The sequence below is a fragment of the Diospyros lotus genome, chromosome 15 (genome assembly GCF_014633365.1).
Source record: "Diospyros lotus cultivar Yz01 chromosome 15, ASM1463336v1, whole genome shotgun sequence".
Lineage (NCBI taxonomy): Eukaryota > Viridiplantae > Streptophyta > Magnoliopsida > Ericales > Ebenaceae > Diospyros > Diospyros lotus.
The window spans coordinates 29,935,231-29,953,203 of NC_068352.1; the positions used below are offsets into that span (position 1 = coordinate 29,935,231).

The 17,973-nt window shown below is 37.1% G+C and overlaps 4 protein-coding genes across 4 annotated transcripts; 1 reads left to right on the top strand and 3 right to left on the bottom strand.

Annotated features, from left to right (window-relative positions):
- Window positions 1-2,883: 2,883 nt before the first annotated feature.
- LOC127792599 (F-box protein At3g07870) lies at window positions 2,884-4,470 on the top strand. Its single transcript, XM_052323155.1, has one exon. It carries the CDS (start codon window positions 2,966-2,968, stop codon window positions 4,193-4,195), a length of 1,230 nt encoding a protein of 409 aa, XP_052179115.1. The 5' UTR covers window positions 2,884-2,965; the 3' UTR covers window positions 4,196-4,470.
- Window positions 4,471-4,772: 302 nt separating this feature from the next.
- Window positions 4,773-8,989, bottom strand: LOC127792600 (uncharacterized). Its single transcript, XM_052323156.1, has 5 exons — window positions 8,788-8,989; window positions 8,567-8,637; window positions 8,356-8,436; window positions 8,205-8,248; window positions 4,773-5,130 (listed from the first exon to the last, which is right to left on the bottom strand). The coding sequence occupies exons 1-5, from the start codon at window positions 8,825-8,827 to the stop codon at window positions 5,031-5,033; spliced, it is 336 nt and encodes a 111-aa protein (XP_052179116.1). The 5' UTR covers window positions 8,828-8,989; the 3' UTR covers window positions 4,773-5,030.
- Window positions 8,990-11,251: 2,262 nt separating this feature from the next.
- On the bottom strand, window positions 11,252-14,665 carry LOC127792547 (uncharacterized). Its single transcript, XM_052323072.1, has 2 exons — window positions 14,338-14,665; window positions 11,252-13,713 (listed from the first exon to the last, which is right to left on the bottom strand). The coding sequence occupies exon 2, from the start codon at window positions 13,597-13,599 to the stop codon at window positions 11,542-11,544; it is 2,058 nt and encodes a 685-aa protein (XP_052179032.1). The 5' UTR covers window positions 13,600-13,713; window positions 14,338-14,665; the 3' UTR covers window positions 11,252-11,541.
- A 2,156-nt stretch (window positions 14,666-16,821) lies between these two features.
- On the bottom strand, window positions 16,822-17,973 carry LOC127792302 (F-box protein SNE). Its single transcript, XM_052322755.1, has one exon. It carries the CDS (start codon window positions 17,602-17,604, stop codon window positions 17,125-17,127), a length of 480 nt encoding a protein of 159 aa, XP_052178715.1. The 5' UTR covers window positions 17,605-17,973; the 3' UTR covers window positions 16,822-17,124.

Here is a 17,973-nt window from a genome sequence, read left to right on the forward strand (position 1 = left end):
GTTGGGTTATGATGTAATGTAAGCTGATCACGATCAAGTTTGAAATCTTTGATTCATCATAAGACCAAACCTAATTAATTCGAATTTAGTTGAGTTATTATTGTGATTTAAAATTTGAAACATATCAAAATATCATGAAAAATAGGTTTGACCAAAAAGAAAGGCAATTTTAAGAAAAATAATTTCATGGTAGTTTGAAAAAGAAAAAGAAGAAGCTTATCAAAATGACCTAGAATCTTTTTTTTTTTTTCAGTAAGAATGGTTTGTTTATTTTTATATATGTTTGTAACTATGGACAGTAGCTATAAGACAGAACTATAAAATCAAGAAATTATTTTTGTATTTTAATTGGCATAAAAACAAATCAAAACTTCGGAAAATGATTGATGAATGAAACAGTTTTGCTGTTATTACAGCCTCTGTTAGAAGTCAGAGTCAGAAATATTTTTATATCCAAACACCATTAGTTGTTAAAGTAATTCTATAAATGTCCTTTTTGGTAATTTTAGAAATCTCACCACAATACTAAACAGAGTCTTAGGTTGCGTTCTCTTTGCTATTTTCAAGTCATTTTTAGTTTTCAGTTTTCTAAAATAATAAAAACGCATTCTTTTACTATTTTTAAAAATGTATTTTTAAAAATAAAAAAAAAATTATAAAGAAAACTCAAAGCAACAAAAAATTGTTTTGAGTATTTTCATCCAAAATAAACTCTAAACTCAAAATACATCTATTTATTTATTTATTCATATTTTATTATTGTAATGGAAAAAAATATTACAAAATTCATTAACTTTAAAATGTATATATATATTTTTAATAATATATTAACATTAAATATTTATAATTTACTTAATAATCAAATTTATTGAATAAAATATCATTAAAAAAATATTTTCAAATTTTCAAAAAGAACGCGTTTTCTAATTTTCTGTTTTGAAAAATAGTTTTTCAAAATGACAAAGAGAACGCGTTTTCAATTTTCTAAAAACAGATTATCAAAACAGAAAACTGAAAATGAATTCAAAACTCAAAACTGAAAATTGAAAAGTAAAGAGAACGCAGCCTTACTCGTTGGGTCATGTTCAACAAAACTAATTTCATACAAAATATCTCTATATATCTAAATGTCATTTACAAGACCATAATATCTTTATTAAGTTTCAATAATAGCTTACCCTTTTACCTTTAAACTCTAATTTAAGTATGATAAGAGATCAACTAAGCCCTAAAGATAGAGAAAAATTATCCCTGAGAGCACTAAGTATAACATCTCGTACCAAGTAAATTATAACTTTAAAATTATATTTAAATAAAATTATTTAATTTTATTTGTCATCGACATAATATCTTACTTTTTTATAACACTCCAACCATATCTCTCATGTGATAAGTTGCATAACATAGAATCCTTATGATACAGGTCAAGTAGTTAAATAATGATAAATTAGTATTATCGGTCATGAATTCGACTTCTTGCACGCAATGAGACAAAATCTCCATCTGTAATTTATCTCTTTTATTAAAATTGAAAACACAAGCGATTGAGAATCGCACAAGAACAGTAATCTCAAATTCCATAATATGAAAATAGATATCTCGATAACAGCACCTACAACAATTTATATTAATCCATTAACAAGATATTACAGATCGTCCTTCATGTAAGGCTACATCTTGCACTGTCATTTAAATTTTGAAATTAAAATAAAGCTTGAATTTTAACTAAAATTAAATTTTAATAGGATAACTAATTTGTAAGGAAAGGGAAAGTTTAAAAATTAAGGTATAAGGGCGTGTTTGATAGCCTAAATTTTATAAGAGAAAGATAATTTTTCCATTAATTTTTCAATTTTTACTTTGTTTGATAGTATTTTTTTTCAAGGAACTCATTTTCTAACTTTTGCTCACATAATGTTATTTTTTTTCAAATCAAGGAAATCAAATTTTTTGGGAGATAAAATTTTTCAGGCAAATGAAAAATGGAGTTGGGCGGCCGCCGGCAGGCTGGGGGGGGGGGGGGGGGGGGGGGGGGGGGGGGGGGATGGAATTTTCCAAGCAATTGGAAAATGGAGTTGGGCGGCCGCCGGCAGGCTGAGGGGTTGTTTTTGGGGGTGGGGTTGGTTATATATATATAAAATAAATATAAATATATATATAAAAAGTAGATAAGTTAAATTTAGAATGATTATTTAATAAATAAATATATGTATAAAAAGTGAATATGTTAAATTTAGGATGGTTATTTAATAAATATAAATATATATATATATAAATGATTATGTCAAAAATTATATATAAATTATTTTTAAAAAAAATAAAAAAATTAATTTTGTAGTTTTATTTTTTGAGAAAATAATTTAATTAATTTAAAATATATTATTATTTTAATTTTTCTGTATAAAATTTAATATTTTTTAATACATTTTCACCATTGAATTTTATGAAAAATATGTCATTTTTCATGAAAAATAATGCCTATCAAACACGAAATGTCAAAAAAATTATCTAATTTTATGAAAAATATTACCAATTAAACACCAAAAAATAAAAAATAACATCATTTTCTAAGTAAAAAATTATACCAATCAAACAGTTTAAATTTCTAATTTTCAGGAATTCATTCTCTCTAGAATTCAATTCCTTGGAATTCATTTTCTTTCCACTCAAATTCCACCCTTGCAATCAAAGGCACCCTAAGTTATCTTGAGCAACCGAAAATGATCATATGGACGGTCCAGATTCATCGTGTTCCTCACGCTCTTCCCGCAGACCAAACAGGAACACTCGCACGTAACTTTCCAGGAAAATTTACTCTTTTATCAGTGGATCCCACTACTACCCAGTAATCTTTTCCGGGTAGCATTGTTCCTCACGGCACATTAATTAATCAATCCGTTCTTATCAAACTTGTCCGTGTTTTTCTTCTCCCCAATCCTCCATTCCTTTCCATGCCGCCTCAGCCATGGATTTGGCCGCCGAGAAACCCACCAAGAAAAGAAAATCCGATCCAGAGCCAACGGCAATGGAGATCCTGCCCCAAGAAATCGCCATGGACATTCTTTCGAGGCTCCCCATAACCTCGCTTCTGCAATTCAGGTTCGTGAACAGAGGATGGAACAGATTATCGCGCGACCCGGATCTCGTCGAGTTGCAATTTTCCCAGACGGCCCGGGAAAACCCGTTTCTGATTTTCCATTGCGACAATCCCCTCAGGAACCAGCTCTATTTTCTGGCGCTTTCTGGCGGGCAGGAAAGTGCGATTGCCAAGAAAATTCAGACCCCTTTCTGGGAAGCCATGCCGGAGTTCGATGTAATAGCTTCCTGTAATGGCCTGCTCTGTTTATCCGATTCCTTGTACGGCGATCCGTTGTTCGTGTACAATCCTTTCACTAGGCAGCACAGAGAGCTCCCAAAATCCAGGCAATTTGATGATCAAGAAGTTGTTTTTGGATTTGGGTTTCATCCAGTGAGTAACGAATACAAGGTGGTGAAGATAATCCATTACTGGAATCAGTACGATGCATTTCCCCGGCGCCGGAGATTCAGAATCCCCGGCCTGAGAAGATCTGAGGTTCAGGTTTTCAGCCTCAACGGGAGCAGAAACTGGAAATCCCTAGGGAAAGTGCCATACCCACTAGAGCGGAGGTCATCCGAGGCTCTGGTGAATGGGAGGCTGCACTGGCTGACTCAGCCGCTCCGACGGCCGGGGCTTCGCCGGAGCTGCGGGATAGTGTCTTTTGACATAGCGGATGAGCAGTTCAGGGAGGTAGCAAGGCCGGATTGTGGTGGCCTGAACAGAACAAACTATCATCTGGTAGTGTTGGGAGGGTGTCTTGCCGCAGTGGTTTGTTTCCACCATTACAGGTTTGAGATTTGGGTTATGAAAGAGTACGATGTGAAGGAGAGCTGGGTGAAGGAATTCAACATCAAAGATGGCTCCCCACGGTTCATGAAGTCACAGACAAGGCATCCGTATGGGATCTGGAAGCATGCTTCCGGGCAGCGAATCGCCCGGGTTGTGTGCATGCTGGAGAATGGCAATATCTTGATAGAGTATAGGGGCGGGGTTCTGGTTTCCCATGATCCAATCAGTGGAACATCAGAGAAGCTAGCGGTTCAGGGGCTACCTGATTTCTTCAGATCAGTTGTTCATGTTGGCTGCCTCAAATGGATAGATTCGCCCCTCCCGTAGACAGTTTTGCCCTTCATTGAAGCCGGCATGATCCCAATCCAATCACTGGCTGGAGCTCTGACATGGGCGATCCCCAGAAGCTCAGCGTTGGCAGGAACTGGATTGCAGCTTTTCAGTTCATCAGAAGATGATACTGGGAGCCTAATTGTGTTCTATCTGCCAAAGTAGCATGATAAGGTTTAGACCACACTAAGCGGTTCAATCTGTGATTTCCTTTCCCTTTTGATAACTATTGGATCTTTTGGTGCTAAATTCAATGGCCATATTGGGTGAAAGCAGAGTTAGCATCGTCCAAGCTAGTGAGCAGATAATTCACGGATGTACAAGTGATATTGACGAAATACCAAGTCGGTGCAGAACATTTTTTTTTTTGCCAAGAAGTGCAGAACATTTGCTCAAGCAATGATTTAACACGGTAAAACTTAATCGTAAATACTAGCAAATAATCAAAATACCCAAAAATGTTGAAGTTCAAAAATGGTAAACCATTTGATAGGATGAAAGAAAACAATGCGAGTTTACAAAAAATTACCCTCATTCCATTCAATCCATGATCATAGAGACAGAAACCAGAATAGATTAAGTATTTTATTTTTATTGTTAATTCTATATCATTTAACCCATACCTTCACCTTACTGTGTTACTGGACAGAAATCAAACAGATCACCGGCATCTGTTTGATGGGGTATGGAACTTGAAGAACTGTTCGTTGACATTTACATCAAAAACCAAGGAACAACATATTGCAACATATCCAAACAAAAAATCCATTGGCAATTCAAGAGAAGAGTTACATCTTGTGTTTGATTGTCCAGAATCTCAATGATTCTTATCTTAGAAAAGCAGGCTTGCCCAAGCAGCCATAAATGCAAAGCCACCAAAGGGAGCTAAGGTAGAGTACGTTCTGTCTTCAAGATATGCCACAGCGTAACACCTGAAAAAGATCGTGATTGCTTTCAACGTCCGTATCTATCACATAAGTACAATCTTAACATCTTGGCGAAACTTTCGTTACTAGAAAGCTAAGAAATGATTTCATGCAGTTCAATAGTCACTTAGATTATACTTGCAAGAAAAGCAGTTGAAGCTATCAGAAAATTCTCTCTGTGTTGCACTGGAAACTAAAGATATAAAACGATCACAAAAATATGGGACTTGGAAAGGAGATGAAAGTGCCTACCACATTCAAAACAACTAAAGATATTTCTAGAATGCTAGGCACTGGGATGATAAGGATTACCTAACTAGGACACACAGGTACAAACACATGTTCTCTAAAGTGCTTCTGATTCCTTTAAGCCACTGTTCTTTGCTTGGAAGAACGTATAATTTAGCAAGCCTAATATTACTCTAAAAGTGAAATTCATCGGAGGGTAAGAATCCAGTTTGTTTGCACGGAAGTGAACACAACACATAGCTTGCATACAACATATGGATTGTAGAATACCATGCAAGAAAAGTTACAAATTTGCATAAGAAATGTCTTCCAAATTAAGAGAAATAAATTTTCATTTGAAATGGTCTAAAACAATATTCAACTTGCCCCCAGGGGGAAAAGTTTTGATGTCAGTTAAATTGATTGCCTAGACCGGCTGCTTTGCTATGTAAGGCACCCAATTAATTATGTTCCAAACAAACGTAGTCACAGGATGGTTTTTCTGTTAGCTCGACTCTTTTGTACCCACAGCATCTAGGATGCCATAATGCACCCAGTATGTCTGTTAGACACGGACTTTAGTTTATGAACTTACCAAAAGCCAAATTGTAGGTCTGGTTAACAAGGTTGGTCCATAGACAATCTAGTTTTATAACGTGTCTGCATTAAAATATAGGAAGGAAACAATTCTATTTCTATGTGTCCATTACAGTTAGCCAAAACAACAATAATCACAAGCCTAAATCCCAGTAATTACAGTCAGCTACATGAACTCCATCCCCTCATTTGTTTAGAATTCATGATATTTGATCTGACAACTTTTATGCTAACTGTCAACTACCTAATGCTACCCTACTCCTTTATTCAAGTATGGAACCGACTGTAAATCAGAGAAATCCTTCAACACTAGACGTGTTGGGAATTACTCAATTCAAGGCAAAAAAGGTGTCCACAGTGCACAAGGCTTGTTGAATAGAAAACAGAAAGAAGTAAAAAAGAAAAGAAACTTGTCATTTTCCTAGGTTTACCTAGGGTTTAGAATGGAATTTAGGAAAGAACTGAGGGAAAATTAGACAGAATGGAGGGAGCATCGGACAGAACAGAGGGAGATATTCAGCAGAATTAAGGGAGAATGCAGACAGAACGGAGAAAGAGAGAGTGAACAAAGGGAACCGAGAGAGATCAGAACAATTGAGAAGGAAATCAGAATTCAATTATCATTCATCTATATGCATTCTCTAACTAATCTAGCCTATTTATAGGCTTTACAACTGAAGGTACTAACGGTTACAGCGGAAGAGTACAACCAAAAGAATTACATATAATACATAATGACTACTTTATCCTTGGGGATCCTTGGGATTGTGACAAAAATCACAAAAAAAAAGGCAAAGAAAAAAAAAGGGAAAGCAAAACTGGCTTATATACATGATGCAAAGACAGAATTTTGCCTGCTACAACCCATAAACTCCTCAAGTTGATGATTGCTTTAGAGGATGACAATTATTTTCAGAAAATTTGGATAATTAATGATGCGGTCACCAATCAAGAGCCGGCCCAAGGCCGACCCGACCACGCCGGAACAATAGTGCCAGAACAATATTTTAATACTTCATATGTTTTAGGATTCTACTTGATTTAGAATTCTACTTCATGTTTCTACTTGATTTAGAATTCTATTTCTTGTTTGATTAGGGTTTTATTTTTTATTAGGATTCTAGTTGAATTTTACTTAGGATTTATTTCTATTAGGATTCTAGTTGGGTTTTGTTTATAAATATTAGATGGATTTGCATTAGCCAAATACTATAAATATGCCTAGAATCTAGAGTTTGTAATCAAGTTTTCTGAATACAAATTTAAGCAACCTATTTGGGTTTTCTTAGCAAAACAGTCTTGTTTTTGCGTCTTCTTGAAAGCCAAGCTTTGGCCATTGAAGTTTGTTATTTCAAGAGTTTATTACACACTACACGCTGCGTCAATTAAAGAGAAAATGTAGTCTCATTGGTCTTCTTTTCCTTGAGTTATAAAGTTGTTAGCAGAAGGAAAGTGAATTAAATCTGGGAATGGTTATTGCATGGGAAAAACTAAAGCAAAGTGATAGTGGCCACTAGATTTTTAATATCTAAATTGTTCACATAATATCTGCTTAGAAATCAATTTAATTAATGAATGGTTTCTAAAATAATTGATAATACTATGGTACCCTCCAACAGATTTTGAGATTCAATAATGCTTGAAGTTTAGGTACATGGAAGAAAACCATAAATTGACATAAAGGGACGTTAAACTTTGAATGTTGGAGGTCCTAATTAATTGTTTTGACCCTGCAGAAGTTTAGAAGAGTTCATCATGATCCCCAACCCTAAATCTCATTCCCATAAGCCCCAGAAAGAAGTATTGTTCTAGTCCACAGTTAAGCGATTAAAAAATTCTGGTTACTGATGTGAACCATCAGGACCCTATTGCTTTTAAGCATTAAAAAGACAATGCTGTTATTCTGGTATCACAACCCAAAGACATCTAAAGGTCTTCATGTAGGCCTTACATATCTGCTAAGAAAATTCCTTGTTATTAATTTTTTGTTAACAGACCATATCTTTTGAACTAATTATGGCATAACAAAGCAATCGCTTGTCTGGGAAGCAAGATTCAAAAAAATCTCATTTTTACTTCCTTTTTTATCATTCTTTTGGTTAAGTTTCTCACCATAGGAAAATTTTATTTAGAAGCAACATGGGAATTCATACTCTGGACAAGCTAAACAAGAACTATAGTACCAGACAAACAAGCTTTAGAACAAAATCTATTATAAAATCATCAACAACAATGAAAAGAAGGCTGGCACTTACGTTCCGGAAAATGCCAGAATTCCCGTGGTCAAAAGCCCTCCAAACTGCAGTCGAATACAAAAAGAGAACACGGTTATTGGATATCGGTTATCAACCCAACATAGATGCATCCAACCAAATTCTGGAGATGAAATAAAGCAGGGGAACTCACAACATTAGGGCGCTTGGTAACAGGAGCTGCCACCAGGGCAGCTGTGTGAACCAAATGGTAGAGAGAAGCTGTGTGCCAAATCTTCCATTCATTTACAACAACAAGTTGGCATAACACAAGATCAACATAGGGTTTTCCTTGAGACAGAAAGCGCACAAAAAGCTAGGGTTTATGATTGAATTACAGAAGACAAGAGAGAGCAAATGCTTACATCTTTGTAAGCAGGGTTTTGGGGTTTGAAGACATGGGCGCCATAAGTCCCCAATCCAATTGCTGCTACTCCTGTTACCAATTTCCCATAAACGGATTTTTCTGAGCTTAGATCAACACGAACCTCAAAAAGAAGACACAAATGCATATACGTGATGAACATGAAAGCATCAATGATGTGATTATAAACAAAGATTGAAGAGAAAAAAAGGTTTAATTTACCAGAGAAAGCTGCGATTCTGTGCCACATACGAGGATCCATTCTTCTTCTTCTTCCCTGTCTGAATATGGAACCCGAATGAAGTTTCACAAGTTTTGACTGGAATTCGTTCACTGTTCACCTTTCACCGAGCCAAACGGGAAGACCGGGGACACGGCACCCAAAACGACGACGTATTCCGGTTCACTGTTCATAAAGCCAAAAACCGATTGACGGGTGCATTTCTCCCTGCCTCTGCAATATTCTGTTTGATTTGATTCTATGAAGATTTTGATATCCAAAACGAAATGCAACAAAGGGTTACTCATTTATATTCCTAATTCAGAGGTTACGGGTTTAAGGTTTAGAATTTAAATTATTACGAAATTATTGGGTACAAATATAATATTTTCTTAATTTTGCCAAGAACAAAGAATACCCATTATCCTGTGTAAATAGAGTAAGTCATTTTATTTGAATTGATTACCATTATCCATAGCCAATAATAGACTGCCCCCCCCCCCCCCCCCCCCCCTTCAATATGTCACTTTTAAGAACCCATTTGCATTGTGTGGTTCTCCGACCCATCTCCAACACTACACCTAATTGGATTGAAAGTATTGTATATTCAAATAAATGAAAGCCTTTAAATGGGTTGGTAGTCAATAATATATAATCCTCATCTATTATAAAATATTCTTTATACATAAATTTATGCAAACACATGTTTCGTTGAATGAATTGTGGGTCGTGACACTCTTCGTCAACACATACTCAATAATTTAATTACATTCTCTATCAAATTAATAAAGTATAACGGTTCAAAATGTTTACTAAAAAATATGAGCAAGTTTTCTTTTTTCAAATTTAGTTTTTTAGTGTTAGACTAAAACTTAATGCCTGAAATCTCAATCAAACAAACAAAACCCAGTAGAGAGAAATCAAAATCAAAGGAACAGAGAGGATTTTCATATTCATATTGTGAGCCACCTGTGCTTGGCCATTCATGGTGGTACAATTGCAAAATTTGATTGGGCAACTCCTGAGACTGATTCCCACTTTGAGAGAGAAAAGTGTCAAATTCTTGGAACAGGGTTTGTGTGGTGTGTACAACTACGGCTTCCAACAGACTATTTTGTGTGGCCCAGATACCATGTTAATAATATTTTAAATCAATCATATATTTGTCATGTATTTGTGGTAAAAATAAATTTGTAAATAATAATACAAATTCTTGTTAAATATATTTATAAATTATCTTCATCACAAATATGCCTTAACATATAATTCATATGTTAATTAATTTGAGACACAATGACACAGTGCTTCATAAAGGCAAAATACTTTTTCGCGGCAGAGGGGGAGTTTAGGCCATGGGTTGGGTCCAAGTGCACATCATGTTAAGTTGACGTCTTCCAACATCAAGCCACTGCTACTGCTACTGCTGCGACTATTTCAATGGAGTGAGAGAGATTGCTAACTTTACATCTTGTCAGCAGACAACTCCCCCCTTTCATGCTGGCGTGGTTTGCAACCTCTGCATTGGATGGTGACTCTGACTCCCAATTTTAAAAGGATACACTGAACTGCCCACCAATGGCTCCTCTCTTCCTTTAGGGTCCCTCTAATAGATCTGTGTCCGGCACCAGGGTGGGAGAAGGGGGGCTTGGGCTTCCCAAAGTTGTGAAGAAGTTGAGCAATGCCTCTAATGTGAAAATCAAGTTCTTGAGTTAAGAGTACTGTAGTTTGTGAGATATTAGGGTGGCCTAATAAAAGCGTCGGTGATATTATTGCTAAAAGAACTAGTCGAGAGTTATTTACAGTGATTTGAATGACCCTTTCATACTTAAGTAAGATTAGGGTGGTCACCCTTTTCATATTTAAGATTTGAGATTATAAATCTCAAGGTCAAGTATTGTGTTCTGCATAAAATTAAGGTGGACATCTGTCATAGTCAAGAATGAATGAGCAACAGTGTTAAACTGACCTTAAAAAGCTTAACCCTTGCATGTAGTACAAATAGATGAGCGTCAAACTAACCTCACAAAGCCTAATTTCGTGGACGGGACAAGAATTAAGAGAGGTTTGTTCTCCACATAAGGATCTCCCAACATTGATTTAACTAAAATGAACTATAGGCATCCATTTCATGCAGTTGCAGATATTGTCAAATGAGCTTCAGTCTTTGTTGGGCATTGAAACTTCAACCTTAATGCATTGGGTCCCCCGACCCAAAACCTGTTGTTTTGACTAAATCTGCCATGCTTTTCTATCACTGAACTAGGAGATATTCCTTGCTTCTCAGAGATGCCATCCCTTTCTTTGACAATGGTGCAACTGGGCAGCCATTTCTGTGGCCGCTTTTGCGGTTTACTGTCTTCTTTCTTCTAATACATGCTCAATGCATGTAAGATTCACAGTTGGAACAATTAAGAAGCAAGTAGAAAAGGGAGAAGACAACGCCAAGTTCACAAAGTAGATGATGCATTATAAAAGAAGCTAATATATTAGTTTCAATAAACAAGCAGTCAATAGTTCTGGGATTTCCAGGCTCAATCAAGTGGATAAATAAAAGTGGAAACCTCTAAAACAATCCAGGGCCTATGCCGTGGATCAGCTTGTGATCCTTCAATCTATCTAATTCTATGAGAATTGACCCTTCACTATGTGTTTAAATCTGTACATTCTTCATCTCATCACTGTCAGAATAACTCTCCAAATAAACTTACCAAACCGCTTCAGTTTTCTGCCGGGCATGGCCTGCTTCCAGTCTTCGCTTAGCTTGCATTCAGAAGAAGCTCATCTGGAATCGCAGCTGGGTCCAGATCCCAGCACCCGTCTGGCATGTTAAGGCCTTCTCCTTTAAGCGGCAGAGATGGCACCTGATGCGAAAACCGCAGCATCTCCCTCCTGGGAATCCACCGGATCGCATCCTTGTTCTTGTTGCTCTGATAAACCGTCTTGAATCCATCTAACTTAACCAGGGGATTGACAAAGACCCCGACCTCTTCAGAGTAATCCCCAAGTACTTCGACCATCTCATACTGGTGCCTCACCTCGTCGGGGGTTGTTCTGTTCCAATGCGGGGACCAATTTCGATAGACAGCCCAAACGTCCCCACTTCTAGGGTAGATTCTAACACAACCGCCACGGCCAGTCTTCTCTTTGCTTAGAAGATGAGAGAAGATATTGACTTGCTCAACAATTTCAGAGTTCCATGCCCTAAAACTTCCACACGATTTGGTAAATCCACAATCCACCCAGTTTACAGACCCGAATTCGCTGTTAGTTTTTGAATTCAAGTAACTGATGTGAATTTTAAATGGGTTGACCGAAAGGACTTCTCGGATCAGACAGTACAATCGAGGCATCCCATCTTCTTCATCATATATAGCCCATATTTGCTTTGGCTTGAAACATTCCTCTGACCTATCCTTATCAAAATCATGGAAATCCGAGTCGGGGACTGTTATTGGCAAGGATGTAGTTTTCTTCAGCTCTGGTCGACGAACAGGAATTGGCAAATCAGCTCTATTAGATTTCTCTCCAGATTTACCAATTTCATCATTTGCCTTTTCTTTCTTATTGCCGTCTGCTGCCTCTGAAGTTGCCTTCAGTTCTTCTAGTTTTTTACGGATTTCTGTTCTTGCTTTGTCCATCAACAACTTTCTCAAATCAAATGTAGGGGCAGCTGAGCAACGTTTAATTGGCACCTCATTTGGACTGGGAAGTCTAGAACTACCACTCTTGGTATGTCCGTTTTCATCAATCATTTTAAATTCTGAAGAAGCTTTTGAAGCCAATTCTTCATCACAATTTCTAGATGCATTTACCATCTCAACCTTCCTTTTCTTGTAGGTTCTGCCAGGCTTTGAGACTGAAGGATCACCATGGCTAGTATTTTCTATATGATGTTTCCCACTGAATTTTGCTCCATTACTGTTTGCATCAGCCTGATGAATGATATTGGCAGATTTAGGATTCAATCTACTAGGATCCTCAAGTCCAGCAGAAGCTCCGGGATATGAGCTCCACTGAAATGACACGTTGGAAACATACTCGGACCCATGCCCAGAATGATGTCCTGAGGCCCCATTTCCTGTGAAATATACAGCAGTTGTTGGGAGATATGACACCCCGTTGTATCCATGACTTCCATACCCATTATCAATCACGTATGACCAAGGACAATAAGGGAATGAACCATTTATGGGGGCTTTTCCCGTTTCAACGGCGATGAAAACACCACGGCAGTTCTTACAGGACAGTCTCTTATTCAAATACTTCCGCAGATACTCATACTGAACTTGACAGGATGTGCACACAGTCCAGAAAGTGTCAAGTCCGTGAGAGACTGAAGATTTGGAACAATTGTCGAAACCTGCAACTCCACCAGTGTGAACTGAAGCTGGATTTGTCTGGACAATCCCAGAAGGTATTTGCCTGTTTCTCCTGAGATCGTAGGATGTTCGTTTATGACAGTCAGACAACAGAGACCATGCTTCAGAAACAAGCCTGAATGCTCCATCAGCTCCGACAGTTTTGTTCTTATCAGGGTGGAGCAACACAGCCATCCTCCTATACTGTTTCTTCAATTTTGCCTTGCCCACTGAAGGCTCAAGTCCAAGGATTGAATACAAATCAGTTTCCCCATTAACCTTAACCTCAGAAGCAATATACACTTGAAATGTAGCTACCATTTGGGAAATACCCTCTAGTTCTGGGCATAGCGTTTGAGCCTTTAAAGCATAGTCCTTTGCCCCAATGAAGTCTTTCTGAGCAAAACGCTTCTCAGCATTCTCTTTAGCTCTAAGAGCTTCTTTGTTTGTTTCCATGAAGAAATCTGAACTCCAAAAGATTCACAGTTGAACTCTCAAATGGAAAGCCGTAACAAGCTCAAAGTTCTTATTCATCAAAATCAAACCGCATTACACAACCATGCCCCATTTCTGCAGCAAATATCAGTTTAAAGTAAATTTAAGTTGGTCTGAGTTACAACTTTAAGATGATAATAAATCAATATCAATTTTGAATCAACTGTTTCTCAACAATATCAGACCAACTATAGAATAGTAAATGCAGAAACAATTTTAAGTGAACTTATTCCTAACCGTACAAATCCAATATCAATTTTGAATACTTTGAATATAAGAGATGTATATGTACACACACACATATCACTCTGCAGAAAAAGAAACCCATCAATACTTGAACTTTAGAAAAAAATATCCAAGATCTCGGCTTTGATAATTCACTTCAGAAACATAAAGATTTTTCAGAAGAATGCTACTAAAATTCATAAAAGAAGAAACAAGTGATACTTCATGGTTCGTCAATTCAGATCAGAATTTGAGACCCAAATCCAAATCCGAAGCTAAAATCAACAACCCAGTTCACTGAATTACCCAAACCCACCAAAATTTCAACTAAAAAACCGGTAATCAGTAAGATCTCAGCTAACTGAAACCAAAAAAGCCCTAACCCAGCACTCCAAAACCTAAAAACTGAAAAATCGAACTTCATTTCTTCATCATCTTGAGCACTATCAGAGACAGAAAATAACTGAAACTTACTGAGATTTGAACAAGACCGAGGATATAACACGACTCGGATCGCCAAAAACCTCGCCGATCGTTAAGCTCGCTCCAGATCTCAAGAAAATCAACCCGACAAATTCTTCCGAAGTTGAGGTACACGAAAACAGAGAGACAAACGCCAAAAATTATGTATAAAGAGAACCAGGAAAGCGCAGATTTGGGTTGGAATAGAGAGCCAGTGAATTGGGGTGTGGAGGGGTGGCCCGTGGGGCAGTTTCCGGCGGATGGCGGCGGCGGAAAGCGGAGGAATCCGTCCAACGCCGACCAGAGAAAGTGTGTTAAAATAGAATATATGATGATAATGTAATGATATAAACCCAGTGAAAGTTAGCGCAGTTAATAGGATTTAATACGGAAGAAAACTACGGTGCGCTACTATGCGCATTACGCACTGCCTTTCTTTCTTTTTCCAATTTTTTATTTTTTATTTTTTATTTTTGTCATTTTTCTTTTGGGTTGGATATGTTTCTAAATTCACGCCACCATAATAGAATAATGTTTTGCGTAACAAAATGGCCCATTTTCTGATTGGTCCCATTAAACCAATTTTTAATCAATTTTTTTTTACTTTGTTTAATTATAAATTAAGTGGTTATAAAGTCTCCTAATACTTATCCTAATTCCTCCATTTGAATTGTCTTTAAGTGGACGAAATTCAAATTCCTTGTTAATTATATTTTGAGTTTATGTTACTCAAAATATAAAATAAATATTTATATAAGAAATAAATATGTATATACCACCTAATGAGACTTAATCTCATTACATGACATTGCTTATACGAATATATATTATTTATTTATATATATATATAGGGTGAATATTAGGTAGGCGGCCTTGTATTTTATATATTATCATAAAATATAGATAGTGAAAGCTTTATATTATTATATCATGATATATTTAAACATTTAAATACCATTCTGATGCTTAAGTTATCAAAAATATTAACCACTATCGTCCAAATTATGTTTTCTTTTTTATTTTATTATTTTTGTATGAAAAACTTGATATATAACTATTTATTCGATACTAATATCATCCCGCATTAAATACAAATTCAATATATTATTTTGATAGAGTTTAAATACATGATTTGTGAGTTATTGTTAAATTCTATTAAACTTATTATGTTAAAAAAAAATGGGTTCATGTTCAAAAATAAGCCTAATTCTAAAGAAAAAGATCCAAAAGCCAATTAAAAGAAAAAATCTACAGAGATAAGTCACTAGTGGAGGAAGTCATTAGATAATGGAGGAAGTCATCTAACGCTAATCCAAATGATCGAGAGATTTAACTGAAAGACCCATAAGAGACTTGTGAGAGACTCATGATAAATCTGCAAGAGATCCACGAGAGACTCGTAAAGACTTGATTGAGGGATTGGTGTATTCGAGAGGCTAATAAGGTCATTTGAGAACTAATATAACTGAGAGACTAAGAAAATAGAGCTAAACTTACCTCTAATCTTAATAAAGATACTCTTATGCACAAATAAATTTACTATAGCCAATGAAGTGTGCGTAACATGGGGTTTTGGACTTCTTGTATTTTGTGAATTATGTGCTTTTTTTTTTTATAAGTATAATGCATATTTTATTTAAAATATAATAAATTGAAACATTAAAATATAACTCATAAAAAATAATATTTCCAAGACAAAGATATATAATAACATATTAAAAAATCTACACACACACACACATATATATATATATATATATATATAACATAACGTCAAACATGAGGTTTTAAGGTTTTTTCAATGTCATTAAACCAAAGTTTTATTGACAAGTCCAGGTGGTTGATAATTAGGATAAGATTAGGAACGACTTGAATGTGGAGATTACATTCTTCTTATCCTCAGAGAGAGAGACAGTTGAACTGTTGAAGTACTGTAATCTAAGATATGTTTGAAGTGTAATCAGGAAGATAAATATAAGTGTGTAGTAGTAGTAGTAGTAATAGTAGTATGGTGGCTGCCTGCCTGCCTGCCTCTCTCTAGTCATTAGCACAATTATTCCAGGGTCCAGGCAGCAGCAGAATTCAACCTTTCTGAATTAACAAACACTAGGGAAGGGAAGGGAAGGATAGGATAGGATGGAACGTTATTTGTTATATTTCTCAAGGATGAGACAAACACAAGGCCAGTTTCTTTCACTGTCACCGCCAGCTATAAACCTCCTTCCAATTTTCCATTAATGTCTTCCCCCCCCCCCCCCCCCCCCCCCCCCCCCTCTCCACTCTCACTACTCACTTCAATTGTCTTTTTCATTTTATTTCCCACCAATCAAATTATCTTTTTTCTTTTTAATTACCCTTTTTACTTTAGAACTTTGTTATGTTAATAAAAGACTCAAACGATAAACTCTAAATTTATTGTCAATTTCATTTACGATCGTGTGTTACTAACACTCTCTTTTCATTGAAAGGTATAGTGTTAAACAAAGTGTGTAGATGTATACAACTCTTGCATTAATGTAGCATTATCATTTGAAATTGAACACATTAGAGAAATAATAGAGAGAAATGTACCCACAAAATGGAAATAAGAGAGAGCAATGCCACTGAAAAAAATAACAATAGTAATAATAGGAAATAGGAAAAACAAAAAGAATATTTCTGCTACATTTGGCTACAGATACATACATATATATATATATAGCCTAGAATCTAGACTCTAGTTATTCAGTACACCACCGAAAGCGGCCGTTCACTGCCTTATCACTTATCAGTTTCCGTTATCACATCATCGCCGATAAATCAGACGTTCACGGGCTTGCACAGGAACATCAGAGACGATGCGGACGCGTCGCCGAGCCGGCCCCCGCCGCCGCCGAGCCGCTCGTAATAATCGATACAAAACAGCGACAGCGAAAGCTCAACCTCGTGCCGGCTCCACGCCCGCCTCGGCGCCACCTCCCCGCCGGCGCCGGGGCCCAACCTGAGCCTCTTCACGCCGGAGAGCCGGCTGAGGACGGGGCGGACGCAGACCATGTAGAGCCGGCGGTACCCTCCGAGAGCGGCCACCACCGGCCGCACCCCCGCCGCTGGAGGCGGCGACACGTGGCGGAAGCAGAGGTGCTCCCAGAGCCAGTCGTTCCGGGCGATGGAGCGCCAGAGCCGGCACACGCACGCCGCCGCGCCGAGCGACCGGCCGTCGAGGCGCTGCAGAATCTCAATCAGAATGTCCATATGGTCGTTGATGCAGAACCTGGGCCTCTTCTCTACACCATCCGCCATTTTCACGAGCTTCACACACACAGAGAGAGAGAGAGAGAGAGAGAGAGAGAGATGGTGGGTTTGTGGGTATTTGAAGGGAGAGAAAAAGAAGGGTTTTGACTTGTAGATATAGAGATAGAGAGAAAGAGAAATGGAGGTGGGTATCGAGGAGGAGAAGGGAAGAAGCCAAGGGAAAGGAGCCAAGGCGGAGAACTGGAACCAAGAGAGAGCTATATATGCATTATATAATTATTTGTTTATTTGGCTCTTCGGGTTGAGCAAAATAGTTTGTTTCTTGTCTTTGTTGTTGTTTGCACTCTTCACTTCACCCGTTGGTGAATTCATGAACGTTGGAGCTACCCTACTGCTTCACACACACACACACATCCT